The 14,922-nt window shown below is 38.8% G+C and overlaps 1 protein-coding gene across 3 annotated transcripts in view; it reads left to right on the top strand.

The window, feature by feature from the left end:
- Nucleotides 1-14,922, top strand: part of GAK (cyclin G associated kinase) — a 145,853-nt gene that overhangs the window by 116,274 nt on the left and 14,657 nt on the right. For 2 of the 3 annotated variants that reach the window (XM_074230101.1, XM_074230100.1), the window contains exons 25-26: nucleotides 5,009-5,233; nucleotides 8,795-8,943. In XM_074230101.1, coding sequence (XP_074086202.1) covers nucleotides 5,009-5,233; nucleotides 8,795-8,943 — 374 coding nt within the window. Of the gene's footprint in view, nucleotides 1-5,008; nucleotides 5,234-8,794; nucleotides 8,944-11,932; nucleotides 13,473-14,922 lie in introns of those variants that run through there. The other variant, XM_074230102.1, reaches the window with a different exon arrangement.

Genomic DNA, 14,922 nt, shown 5'->3' on the forward strand with positions numbered 1-14,922 from the left:
TTGCAAAGCTTAGCTGATGAGTTGGGGCAGTACCTAGACATCTTCGCAATTAATCACTAACTCTGTAGGCTGATGCTTTGTGCAAAAAGGAGCTTCTCTTTCACTAGGAGTCAGAGAGCTGAGAAAGTTTGGCTTGAAATAGGTTTCTAAAATTTGAAAAAAGACTGAACCCACTATTAGGGTTTTTAGAACTTATGTTTGAACTGGAGGCTGGTATAGGAGAATTCTAGGATAGATTTGTTTGTCTTAAACACTGATATTGATGATGTATCTGAGTAGTAATTTTTAACCTAGTTCAGAGCTGAATTTTTCTTAATGTACTTTTTTTTTTTAAGATTTTTCAAGGCAATGGGGTTAAGTGGCTTGCTCAAGGCCACATGGCTAGGTAATTATTAAGTGTCTGAGGTCAGATTTGAACCCAGGTACTCCTGACTCCAAGGCCGGTGCTCTATTCACTGTGCCACCTAGCCACCCCGTTAATGTACTTCTTAAGATACTTTTTTTCTGCTAAGATTTAAAATTAATTTCTTACTCTCTATGATAATTTATGGTTCTTTTAATGAGAACTTTTCAATTTTGATGTTCTGATCATTTGACAGTTATTAATTGTGCATCTACTTTGTGGGAGGCACTACTCCAGAGCAACCTTGTAGAATTCTAGTATACCGCATGTTCTATAGTTTGTACCTTTCTGAAATAGGAATTAAAATTTTTAAACATACTATTCTTTTTTTCCCCTCTGTCCTCCTTATGTGACTTCTTTCTCTTCTCTTATTTTCATGTTGTTTTGCCCTTTTAATGTTTCCTTTTTCTCTCTCATTCCTCACCTGGTTATAATTCTGGGAGCTTCAGCTGGGGCTGAAAGCTGGAACTGAGATTCTGCTGCTCTACTCCTTAGATCAGAGCCAGGCAACCACTTACTGCTTTTGGGCTTGCTCTTTGCTCAGTACTCAGCCACGGGCTTTTGACCATTCTTCTCTCTGGAACATTGGCCCAGGAACAAGTCCCTTTCTCAGTCTGCTCTGGCTCTTTGACAAAGATCTGGTAGTAAGCAGCTATTCTGCACACTTCATAAGTTTCAGTTCCTCTATGCTGGATTTGGGATCCTTACCTTTGTGCAAAGTCTTTTCCAGGTCTGAAATATTCCAGGTGGCTTTTCTTGGCTAGATCCCATTCCTAGTCCACATACTTCTCTATATGGCTCCCTAGGCACCCCCCACCCCCACCCCAGTTTCCCAGTTGGGACTCAGTCTGGTGCAGGAAATTCAAGGAAGATGAACCTTGAGAAAAGGTTGTTGAATTTAGTAATGAGAATTTTATTGATGACCTTTAAAAAGTTCCCACAGTTTGATTTGATCTCTTCTTCCTTTAGTTTCCTTACTGTTCTATATTTCTTATTGTCATTTTAGTATTCATCGTGGTTACTTGGGGATAAGAGAACAGACTAGTAAATTCTGGGGTGCTATGAGAAACCCAAAGAGAGAGAAATGAGAATATTATGGTTGTACATGGAAGAGGGACTAAACTTGTCCGACTTGACCTCAGGAGACAGAATTAGAACCAGTGGGTAGACGTTGACCTACTTAGAGAGTTGGCCATCTCCATAGAGACAATTTAGGTTCATTATGAGAAAATTATGCCAGATTAACTTTGCTTTGTTTTTAGACATGCTTGCTAGGCACTAGAACTAGAGTTTTTTTTTTAAGTGGATGCTGAGTATATTGATTTTACCTTGTCATTTGACAAGTCTCTTGTAATCTTTGTGGGCAAGATGGACACAGGCAAAGTGGTGGAGCAGTTAAGTGAGTTCAGGACTAAGTGATTGGTTCGATCCAAAGTTTGTATATTAATGTATCAGTATTAGTTTGAAGATGTCTCTTTTTATTTTACTTTCTTAATTTTAATTATTTTATTTAAAAAATTTTTCCCCCAGTACATGCAAGTTCCAGCATTTACTTCCAAATTGAGTTCCATATTCTCTCCCTTTCTCCCACCCCACTCCCCCATTGAAAACATATCCCTTCCCCCAAAGAAAGAAAACTCAAGAAAAATAAAGTGACGGGGGGGGAGGTATGCTTCAGTCTGTATTTAGATACCATAAACTCTGTCTTTGGGATGGATAGCATTCTTTATCATAAGTCCAAAAGAAAAATTGCTTCAACACTTTTTCCCATGGTTGCTATTGCTAGCTGTATTTCCTTCCATTCTATTCCTTCCTACCCCCATTCATTCTATTCTTTCTCCTTTCACCCTGTCCCTCCTCAAAAGTGTGTTGTATCTGCCTACACTCTCCAATGATCTTTTCTATTGCTTACACCCCCTCTCCTTTCCCCCATCCCCTTTCTCCCATCCCTTTCCTATTTCTTCAGGGTAAAATAGGTTTCTATACTTTTGAAGTGTGTATGTTATTCCCTCTCTGAACCATTTCTGATGAGAGTGAAGGTTCACTCGCTTACTCTTCACCTTTCCCCCTTCCACTTCATTGCAAAAGCTTTTTCTTGCCTCTTTCATATGAAATAACTTCCTCCATTCTGCCTCTCCTTTCCCTTTCTCCCCCCATTAACTCCATCTTTTTAATATATTATACCTTCATTTTCAGCTTCCTCTGTGCTTTGTCTATATATGCTCCTTCTAACTGCCCTAATAAATGAGAACGTTCATATGAGTTATCAGTATCTTCCCATTCAGGAATATAAGCTGTTCTATAATTAAATGCCTCATAATTTACCCTTCCTGTCCACCCTTGTTAGGTTTCTCCTGAGTACTGTACTTGAAGATCAAACTTTCTGTTCAGCTCTAGTCATTTCATTAGGAAAGTTCAAAAGTCTCACATTCATTGAATGTCCATTGTTTCTCCTGAAAGAGGATGCTTCGTTTTACTGGGTAGTTCATTCTTGGTCCAAACTCTTTTTGAAGACATGTCTCTTGGGAAATAAATACCTATGGTTTTGTGTGACTTTGTTATGTTCAACATTTTTATCAGGTCTTGGATGAAGGCACAGAGAACATGCTTATTAAATTTCTGCTCGGAGATATAGCTAACATTTTGGACAGAATTTGGCATCTAAAAGATCTCAAGGAGCTGAGACTTTGTTACTATGTTTGAATGTAGCTGTGTTGGAGTGGCTGAATAAGATTTGTGGGAAAGATTGAGTTTTTTTTTTAACTGCAGGGGAATAGGACAACAGAAGATATGCAGTAAGAGCAGTAAGTATCTTTGAATGTGAAAGGACAGCAGAAGGAAGGATGAGGGACATTAGAAGACAGGAATAAAGAAGCTGGAAATGTCTTGTAGTTCTTACTTTCTACCTTATCTTTAGTGGTCCTTAACAAAGATATTTTCTCTGACTTCTCTTTGCATGTTTTTCCTATTTGAAAATCCTGTTTCCTACCCTGATGGTTAGTGAAGTTGTGGGAAACATTGGCTCCAAAGGCAGCCGTTTTTCTCCTCAGTTTCTCAGCCCACCTCAGTTCCTACTTACCTGAGGTCAGGCTGACCCAGCCTTATGTCATTGTGATTTGCTTTTTAGGAAATATTCTCCGGAGCTCCCTAATGAGGCCTGTAGTTTCTTGCCATGCAGGCAGACTGGTTGGTTATAAGTAGGGAGATTAGGTGATCTCATTCAGACATGTACTCCAAAGCTCAGCTGTAATCCAGAACATTCCTGTCAATGTTAGTGATGCTTTGTATATAGCAAGGGCTGAGGTTCTGATGGACATTTACCTGGATAAACTTTTACTCATTGTTGAGGTTTCACTCTTCTTAGCATGCAAAACAGCCCCTTTTGCCTTTTGCTTCTGTGCAATTCTTGTCAATTTAGTCAGCATACATCCAAGGAATTAAAACTGGAAAGGATCCCAAAGATCATCTATTTCATTTTACTGATGAGAAAACTGAGTCAAAAAAACACTTAAATAAAAGTGAAGTATATAGATTTGTAATGTTCTTTTATGTATAGCACATATCTTCAGTGCTTTTTTCCAAAGTGACCCTGGGAAAAGTAGTATTATTACCTCCATTTTACCGAGGAGAAAATAGAGGCCACCACTGCTCTTGTAGGTCCAGTTTTCTCAGAAGAGGGAATCTTGATGTAACATAATCATAGAGCAAACTTTTCAGGGATGGACTTTGACTCTCTTTTTTATCCTGACGTTAATGTAATTGTCTAATCATGGTCTTAAACATTCATTTCCTGAGAAAAAACTTGTCATCCAAACCTCAAACCCAGCATTATAACTAATCATTTCTGTGCCTAAGGCCATTAAGAGTCACAGACAACAGAGAATTTGGGGGAGAGTGGGGGGGATGGGAAAGGAACTTGATTTATTTTGCTTTCATTATCATGGGGGGATATGAAACCCTTGAATTTAGTGGGCAGGTAGAATTGTGATTATAAACTTGAGCTGATATTTTAGTGTTATTTGCCCTTGGTTTAACTCTTTACTCCAGATTGGGAGGCTGGACCTTATAGACTGTCCTAACATTATGTGAACATTTTAGCATCATATATACATATCAGTTGTCTGGTAATTTAGTGTTGTAACCTTGAAAATTCAAAGTATCCTAGTTGTGGTCTAACACAGTATATTTTCTGTTAGGAATCCTTTATTAGTATTTTTTCCAATTCTATGGAAAGGTAATTTTCAACATTCATTTTTGTAAGATTGTTGAGTTCCAAATTTTTCTCCCTTCTCGGAACTCTTCCCTTCTCCTTTCCCAAGACAATCTGATATAGGTCATAGATGCACTAACATGTTAAACACATTGTTTGCAATTCTTTAATAGACTATAGGAGAAATGGAGACTTCTAATGTCTTTGAGTTATGTTAACAGTGTTCTCTGTATCCAGAGCATTGTGAATAATTGAAAGCTAAGTGTATTGATTTTCACTCTAAAAATGTATTTCACTCCAAAAATGTATTGCTCTGCCATTGTTTTCACTGATTTTTCAGACAATGACGTCAGAAGTAGTATTAATTTTCCAAGAAAACCACCCTGTTCTTTCAGGTTCTTCTTGTGGATTTTCTCCTGGTGGATTTGCCTCAAAAGCAACTCAGTCTTCAAAAAGTGGGAGCCCGTGGCAGACAAGACCCTCAAACTATGCTCCATCATGGCCTTCCCAGGCAAAATCACAACAAACCAAATCCAGTCCACAGATGAAACCTAATTATTCTGTGAACTTCAGTGTTATTGGAGGACGAGAAGAAAGGGGCATTAGAGCTCCTAGTTTTGGTAAGTCATAGTTGTTTTTAGTATACGAATTTTCTTAAACCTGAGTTTAGAAGAGAAGCAATGAAATGTGAAACAAGTATTAGTTTTCAATGACTTGGACTCCATTTTGATGAACTTACATGGGAATGTAGGGGAGAAATAAATCCAAATTAACTTGAGGTCTACTTTCTTTTTTTAATTTATTTTTTTCTTATTGATATTTTTCCAATTATATGTTACAAAAATTTTTCAATTTTCATTCACATATATATTTATAAGTTATATTATTTTCTTCCACCTTCCCTTCCTACTGCCCCCTTAGAGGTACAGTCTACTGATTGTTGTTAATATATCTTTGTGTTTAATATGTTTACATATTAGTTATTTTCTGTATGATGAATTAGGACTGAGGGAAAAGAAAGAAAAAATGGGATAGGAGATAAAAGCATAAGAAAAAATTTCTAAAATGTGAACATAGTGTTAATCAGATTCTATAGTTTGTTTTTTTGTTTGTTTTCTTTGCCTGGATGTGGGTGGTGTTATCCATAACAGGTCTCCCAGGGTTGTCCTAGCTCTCTAAATTGCTGTGAGGAGCTACATCCATGAGATCTATTTTTTTTTCATATAATAAGATTTTTCTTTATTACAATGAGCTATTGCAATGATATGGAAGGGGGGAAGGCAAGGGGGAATGAGGGAATCTTAGCTCTCTTCAGAGGTGGCTAGGAGAGGAAACAGCATATATACTCAATGGGGTATAGACATCTGGAATAAGAAGGAGAGAAGGGGGACAGGGGGAAGGGGGGGGGATGTTAGTGATGGAGGAGAGGATGGACCATGGGGGTAGAGTGGTCAGATATAACACATTTTCTTTTTTACTTCTTGCAAGCGGCTGGGATTGTATGGTCTGTCCGGGACCATAGGGCCAGGTGGACACTGGGCCTAAGGGGTGGTATGTGGACTCGGGGCCTCTTGGCCCCAGGGCCGTGGATCTGTCTGCTGTGCCACTCAGCTACCCTACAGCAGAGTCAGAGTGAAAGGAGAGAGAAAATATAGTATATGGTAGTGGAGAAGTATGAATGGAGGGAGTTGCAATCAGCAAAGACAACGGTGGAAAAATATGGAAGTAACTTTTGTGATGGACTTATCATAAAGAATGTGATCCACCCATGACAGAGCTGGTGGTGTTGGAACTATTTTTTTGGGGGGGGGTTGCAGGGCAAATGGGGCTGGGTGGTCTGCCTGGGGCCACACAGCTGGGTGATTGTTGGGTGTCTGAGGCTGGATTTGGACCAGGTGCTCCTGGCTCAAGGGCCAGTCCTCTGTCCACCACCTGGCTGCCCCTACTATTATTAGTAGTATTTTATTTTACTTTGTTTTTTTTGTTGTTTGTTTTTGTTTTTTGTTTTTTGCAGGGCAATGGGGTTGGTGTGGTTTGCACAGGGTTACACAGCTGGGTGATTGTTGGGTGTCTGGGTCTGGATTTGGGCTCGGGTGCTCCTAGCTCCAGGGCCAGTGCTCCATCCACTACGCCATCTGGTCATACCAGGGCTGGGGGACTGGGGCTCCCAGGGGCCATTGTTTCTGGCTCTGGGTCCCTTCTGGAGTCAGACCTTGATCCTCTGTAGCTGAGGAGGGAGTAGGATCCCAGAGGGGCAGAGGGTCTTCCCCTTTCTCTTCCAGGGCTGGAGGCTGGTTTCTGGGGATTTACAAAGGGGGAATGTCCCATTGGGATTACCAAAGCCCAAGCCCTTTGCTCAGGGCAGAGACTGGGGGAGCACCAGCCTCCTCTCTCTGAGAGTTTCTGTTCCATGAGATCTATTTTCAATCAAAAGGTATTTATGGTTCTAGTGTTTTAGTTAGATAAAGGAGACATTTGTAGAATTTTGTCTCAGGAATTCAGAATTCAGCTTTAATTTGCTGAACTAACGTGTTGATTTGGGAACCTCAGTCAGATCCCTAAATTTTCTCTTATTTTGCAATATACCAACAAAATTTAATCTGAGGTTTAGATTTAGGAGACTTCAAGGGAAATGACCTACAGTATTACTTTTTTACTGAGGTACTGTTTTTTTTTTTCACTTGACTTAGATAGTAGATGGAGATGATGTATAGTGTTATGGATAGAAAGGAAATCCTTTGGGCTTGTTACTACAGCTGGATGGTTGGTAAATAAGAAAAAAGGCTAGATATGACAATTAATATTGTATTTTTACATTCTCTCTGGTCCTGACAGACAGATAAGTATATTCATTACCTGGAGCAACAGGTAGTTGTTTTGAATAAGCCATATTAAAGTGTCAGGTATTTTAATTCTTTTGGTCCTAAAGTATCTTTGAGCTGGTAATCATTCCTTTTTTTTTTTTCTTTTTTAAGGCAATAGGGTTAAGTGACTTGCCCAAAGTCACACAGCTAGGTAATTTTAAGTGTCTGAGGCCATATTTGAACTCCTGTCCTCCTGACTCTAGGGCCAGTGCTCTAGCCACTGTGCCACCTAGTTGTTCCTGGAAATCATTCTTGAATCCATTGGTGGAGGTGGGGAAGGAAATAGCTTGAACAGAGTTAGAATGTTAAATTGATTAAATGGTGCATATTGAGCTGTATCTAAGGATTCTGTGAAATAATGCCACTTCCCTATGGGGAATTATTTGGCCATTTTGAAGGAAAAAAACCCAAAATTTATGCTGGAAAGTGTGCTTTTGTTGTCCTAGACTAGTGATTATATATACTTTTGATTGTCTAAAAACTACACCAATTGCAGAAAACTAGATATTTGTTGGACTTCTTATTAAAAGCATGTGTCTTAATAATCGTTGTTCTGGAGCATCTAGAGCATTTTAGTGCAGTAGATTTTCCTGGAGTCAGGAAAATTAAAATTTGATCTCAGATACTGTAATAACCTTTTGCAAGTCACCCTGTTTGCCTTAGTTCCTTATTTGCAAAATGGGTATACACTGGAAAAGAAATGACAAAGTATTCCAGTATCTTTGGCAGGCAAATTGCATGCACAAAGTCCATAGAATCATGTAGAGCTGACAGAATGAATACTGAACAATAAACAAGTATATTGTTCAGGTTATGCTTCCTCTTTACAAATATGTTTGTATCAACTCACCAGATTGTCAGCTTTTCAGAGACAAGCATGATTTTCCTTTTTTGTGTAACATGCTTTTTAGAAGATGGCTGGCTATTCCAGAGTTTAAGAAGTAATTGTGGGGCGGCTAGGTGGTGCAGTGGATAGAGCACTGGCCCTGGAGTCAGGAGGACCTGAGTTCAAATTTGGCCTCAGACACTTCATAATTGCCTAGCTGTGTGGCCTTGGGCAAGTCACTTAACCCCCATTGCCTTAAATAAATTTTTTTTAAAAAGTAGTAATTGCATTGAGTTGCATCCTTCTCTTTCCCTCCTTAACCTTCCTTCTATTGACTCTTTTCTTCCTCCTTTTCCCTTTTTGTGTGTATGTGTGTGTGTGTGTGTGTGTTTTGTTTTTTTAAAAAGGTAGTTTTTCATGTGGGAAAATATAATTTTAAGAAGGGTTACACAATTGATTAACTTAAAAAAAAATTTTATCTTCTGTCTTAGCTCAAAAGCCAAAAGTTTCAGAAAATGATTTTGAAGATCTGTTACCCAATCAAGGATTTTCATCTAAATCTGATAAAAAAGGACCAAAGACAATTGCTGAAATGAGAAAGCAAGAGTTGTCTAAAGATATGGATCCTCTCAAATTAAAGGTTTGACCATTTAAGTCCATTTCTGGCATGGGGTATGGTATTAAAAAATTTTATTACAGGATGTCATATAAGCTGTAAGATATATATATACAACAAAGCCACATTTATTTAGGTTTTTATGAGGCAGTGGGGTTAAACGACTTGTCTAAGGTCTCACAGCTAGTAAGTATGAAGTATCTGAGGCTGGATTTGAGCTCAGGTCCTCCTGCTTCTAGAACCAGTGCTCTATCCACTGCACCACCAAAATTACTTTTAAAGGATTTTATTTATGGGTTGAAAGATGGTTTATATAATCTAGATTACGTCATAAGTAGTAAAGAAGATGCTTTTCTTAGATGTTACCCTGTAGAGCTCTATACAAGACAATGCTCCATTAATTTAGATATAAGCCACAGCTAAAATAATTATGTTTTGTTTTGTATTATCAAGCAAAAGTCTAAAAACTTTGACCAAGTTATGCTTAGAAGATACTCCTATCCCCTGGAATTCTGGATGGAGCTTAATGCACCTTTAGCAGCATAGGTAGGGATCTTGAAAAATCCCATAACTCTACTTTAGGCTTCAAGAATAGAAGTATAGAAATTTAATGAGGGTAGTAGGACCTCTGGACAGGCAATGTTTGGAGGCTTGTGGAAGGAGATTGACAAACTAGAATGGTGAAGAGGCATGAAATGATCATTTTAAGTACAAATGAGGGTGATGGAAATTTTTTGTCAGGAGAAGATGAGAATAAGGAGAAAATTCACTTCAACAATAGATATCAACTGCCTGGTATTATTCAAGACTTTTTTCCTGGTGATGTTCATACAAAGAAAAAATGACAATCTCTGCTTGTACAGGAAGGAGCTTAAATTCTCGCAGCTATCTTCAGCTATTTAAAAAGTTGTCTTTGAGAAAAAAACAAAATAATTCTTTGTAGCTCTAGAGAAAAGAATGGCAACTAACAGATTGACATTATATAAGGAAGCAAGTTACAATTCAGTCAATGAAAGAAATTTCTATAAAACCAAGCCAGTCCCACAGTGGTAAGGCTGCCTTGTCAGGAAGTGGCTCAAGTAGAAACTAGGTGCTGATTTGTCAACAATAGCATTTTTCCTTGATTTTTTCGTTTTACCAAGGATGTTCTAAAAAGGATTGTTACATTAAATTACAAATGAGACTAGAGTCCCACCATAGTTTTTCTTTTAGCTCAGAATTTTCAGTGACTATTTTAGAGAAATAAAATACTTTCATACTCTGAATTTAGTATAAATAATAGCTAACCTGCATGTGACATTTTTCATTTAACCCTTTCAATTGACCCTATGAAGTAGGCTCTTGTTATTCCCATTTACAGAAAAGGAATTATGAGAGGTAGATACCTATGATATGTCCACATTTCAGCAAACATTAAATACTTTTGATATGAAGTGAACTGTGTTGGACTGTGTTGATATGGAGATATAGCACTTCTTTTCAGGAAACTTATATTTTAATGGGAGGAGGCCAGAGCTTGTACACATAGGAGTAGAATATGATAAGTGCAAAAGAGAGAACTAGGTGGTAATATGAAAAATGTGAAGAACTATGAATTTCATCAGTGTTGGCTCAAGAAAGGCTTTGTCAAGGGACTGGCTCATGACTTGTACTTTAGAAGAAGATGATTTCAGATGATGATCTGGCCTGAATAGAGGCATGAGAGGACTGAAGGGAGCAGGGAGCAACTAATAATGTAGTTTGATAGAATTTAGAACACCTGAAGAGAAATGGGAATAAAATAAACCTGTTAAATTAGGTGGAGGTCATTGAATAGTAGGTTAAAGAGTTTGTATTTTATCCGTTTTACGGCTAAGGAAGTAAAACGGTTAAATTATACACCGATTTGTCCTAAATAATAATAATAGAAACTGTTAGGTAATATATATGTATTGATGTTACACATACATAGATAATACATAGAGTTGACAAAGTGCTTTACATAATCCCATCTGAATTTTATTATTTTGTTAATTGTTATAATGTGGTAATTTGGTAATATTTGGTAATTGTGTGAAGGATGAGAACCTAGAGTCAGTTAGGGAGGATATTTTAGTAGAAGCCCAGGCAAGAGGTGGTGGACCAAACCTTGGGTGTTGGAAGTGTGAAAGAAAGGAAAGATAGATATAGGAACTTCCTCTAAAAGAGAATTTATAGGCCTGTCCAATGCTTGGACGCAGAGGACAAAAGAGGAAGAGAAATCAAATTGACTCTCAGGTTTGGGGCCTGAGTTACTGGAATGGTAGTGTTGCCATTACCAAAAACAGGTAATTGATAAGATCTTAGGGGAAAGATGGTGAAATTATTTATATTAAGTATAAGGTACATTTAGGTGACAGTCAGGCAAAGACAAATAACAGGCAGTTATAATTATTGGGTCTAGAGAATAGGAGAAAGGGTGGGTGTAAGGTCATCTGGTAGAAATGATCATTGGAGGCCTTCTCTTTCATTTTACAAGTGAGGAAATTGAGGCACAGAGAGACTAAATGACCTGCCTATGGTCACACACTCTCAGGCCCTTTAACTTCAAATCTAGTCCTCTTCCACTGAAGTAATTCTGTTGAAACCACTGAAAACACATCTACTTGAGAGTGAGGATAGAATAGGGAGAGAAGAGAATGTTAAAAATAGGCTCTCAAGAGATGTACCCATACTTAAGGGGCAAGAAGAAAAAAACTAATAAGACTAACTAATGAATTTTTACTGTTACTGGTGATAGAAAATGATTTTAGCTCTCCAAATTTACAAGATTTCTTTTGGAGAGTAAAAACACTTAATACACAACTCTATTTCTTATAATTAAATTCAGTAAAAATTTTAAGACATCTGTATTTTCTATGTATCTATTTCCATAAAATACCCAACTTAAGCAATGATTACTATTCCTTGGGGCCAAGATACTGAATGAGACTAGTAAAAAGAGACTGATAACAAGGGGCTGCAGAAATCCTCAGACCACCCACTTTCATTTCAGGAATATTTATCGAGTATCTACTGTTTGCAAGACTGTGCTGGGCATTGAAGAGACAGACAGATATGACACAGACCCTGTTCTCATGGAGCTCACAATCTAATGAAGGAAAAGAGATACGTACATAAATAACTATGGTACAAAGGAGAGTGGGTTAATTGTAAAAGAGAGGTCCAGACAGAGAAATTTGAGAAGGGAGAGAACACTATGAGCATAGGGGCAAATTAAGAAAGGGCTTTGGGGAAGAAAGATGGCATTTGAGTTAGACTTTGAAGGAAGGAGTGGGGTGAACTGGGGACACCCTTTTTAGATGGAGCTGGAGAATGAGAGCCCATCAGGAAGACAGCCAGAGTCTGGAGACGAGAAAGGGCAGAGCAGCCAGTTTGGAGAAGATAACATAGGGAGGGTAAGGTAGATCTGGATTGTGAAAACCTGCATTGCTGTGGCATATGTTTGGTTTGGTAGACAATGCAGTGTTTCTGAAAATGTTGGGGGTAAGAGGGGTGAAATGATCAGAGAAATTCATTAAGAGCATATTCAGGTAATGGCCAGAGAGCAGAGGGAATGGTGAAAATGGGTCCTGTTATTAGCCTAAGTTTACAGATGAAGAAACTGAGGCAGATAAAAGTGCCTACTCTGTGATACACTGCCGGTATGAGTCTGAGGGTGGTTTTGAACTCTGGTCTTCCTGACTCCAGGTCCAGTACTCTATCCACTGTACCCTGCAACTGCCTCTAGAGATGGAGTAGCTTTGGAGGCACCTAGGGTACAGTGATATAGGTCATTAAACTTGTATTCCAAGAAGAGACCTGGGTTCAGTTTCTGCCTCAGATGCTTACTGTGTGACCCTGGGCAAGTCACCTAACTTCTCTGTGCTCTCATGATCAGAGGGTAGACATCAGAAAGCAAGCTTTAGTGATAGATGAGGTGACCATATGAGGGCTTAAACTTGGACAATGACTTTCGAAGGGAGGGGACAGATGGGAAAACTCTGAACCGTGAAAATAGAAGCTACAGATCTTGGTGATTAGACTTGGAGATTGAGGAAATGGCAAGAGTCAAAGAGAATTCATGGACTTGTGAGTCTGAGAGACTGAGAGGATGGAAATGTTTTCAGGAAAATCTGTTTGGAAGCAAGAGTAGTGTTGAGAGTAGTTTTGGAACTCGAACTGAATTTCTTCCGGTTCAGAAGGAATAGTGGCATGGTAGTGCAAAGAGCATTGTGCTGGGAGTCAGGAGACCCAAATTCAAATTAGGCCTTGACTTTTGCCAGTTTACCTTTCCTCTCTGAGTCAGTTCCTTATTCATAAAATGGAGATTATAATGCTTGTGATATTTGATTGGTGGAGGGTTGTTTTGGAGAAAATTATTTGTTAATCTTCACTCTTTATATAAATGTGTTTTCTTGTTGTACATATGACTTCACAGCCTATCTGGAAAGGCTCTTAAGAAATCATTGAATTTGAATTTGAGGTGGATAGCAGATCCCAGATATGAAGTCCAGCAGGCAAGCTGCAATTCTGAAGAGAGCTATTGGGTAGAATGGTGGGGGTAATGATTGGGGGTGGGTGGGGTGGTGGTAACCATTAAGGGAAAGAATATAGAGAGAAAAAGAAAAATGATCTAAGAAAGGAATTAGGGATGCATTCATGTTTAAAGATTGGAAGAGACTGAGGAATGATCAAAGAGAGATGAGGCCAACCAAGGGAGCAGAGCATACAGCAACCAAGAGAGGGTGGGCTGTTGAGTTGATATTGTGGAAAATGAAAGTGGGTCCAGTTCTCTAAACCTCAGCTACATGATCTATCAAATAAGGGTTTGTAGGGAATGACTTAGAACTAGTAAGAAGCTTTTTTTCTTTGATAAAATGATTCTCCTTCAGGTTGCCAAGGGTCAGTAATATATGGGAATCAGAGTGTTCTCTTTGGATATTTAGCAGGAAACAAAGAGTGATGGGGGGGGGGGGTTCAGTGACTACTTTCTTCCTGTCTATGGGCAGGTACTAGGGATACAAAAACATTGTGAAAACTGGTTCTTGCCTTCAGAGGGAGTATTGTATTTGACCCAGTAATTATATGGAAGATAATTTGGGGAAGGGAAGAACACTAACCAAGAAGATCAAGAGAGGCTTGCCTTAGACTAGAACCTTGAAAGAAGCTTAAGAATTTAGGAGACTGAAGTGATTAAGGAACACATTCCAAGCCTTTGCAAAGGAAGAAAAGGGAGAGATAGAATGTCAAACCGAAGAAGTTAATTAAATTTAAAGAAACTGGAATAGAAAATGCTTGAAGAAAGGAATTTGAAATAAACCTGAAAAGTTAGACTTGAACCACATTTTGAAGTCTTTTAATGCTAAACTAAGGAATTTATATTTCCTTTAAGAGGCAGTAAGGAGTCACTTAAGGTTCTTGAGCAGGGCCATGACATGGTCATATTTCAGGATGACTGGAGATGGCCCTGGATATGAGACAGAGATAAATGACTTGCCTAAAGTCACTCAGCTAATTTAGTGTCTTAGGTCAGATTTGAACTTAGGTCAGCACTCTACCCACTGTGCCATCTAGTTGTCCCCTTGGTCAGTAGTATCAGATGTGGAGAGGTCAAGAAGGATGAAGGGTGACTTAACAATCAAGAGATTGTTGATTACTTTGAAAAGACCAGTTTAAGTTGAGCAATGAGGACAGAAGCTAGATTGCAAGGGATTACAAAGTAAGGGTGAGGAGGAGAAAAAGTAGAAGATAGAGTCTTCCCTCCACTCCCCCTCCCTGGAGTTAGACTGTGAAAGGAATCTCCATGCTGGGAATTGCCTGGGCATGCCCTGGTCACTTCCGCTTAGTCTTGACTCTGGGCTGTTCCACTTGTGCCCCTTCAGGCCCCCTTTTCTGATTAGCGAATGCCTCCCTGGAGCCTCCATTTCAGGAAGATCCCAGGTCAGCCATGCTCACTTGTAACGTGATTCTACCCTCATTAGAGTGTAAGCTCCTTGAGGGCAG

This window comes from Macrotis lagotis, chromosome 3, assembly GCF_037893015.1.
Source record: "Macrotis lagotis isolate mMagLag1 chromosome 3, bilby.v1.9.chrom.fasta, whole genome shotgun sequence".
NCBI lineage: Eukaryota > Metazoa > Chordata > Mammalia > Peramelemorphia > Peramelidae > Macrotis > Macrotis lagotis.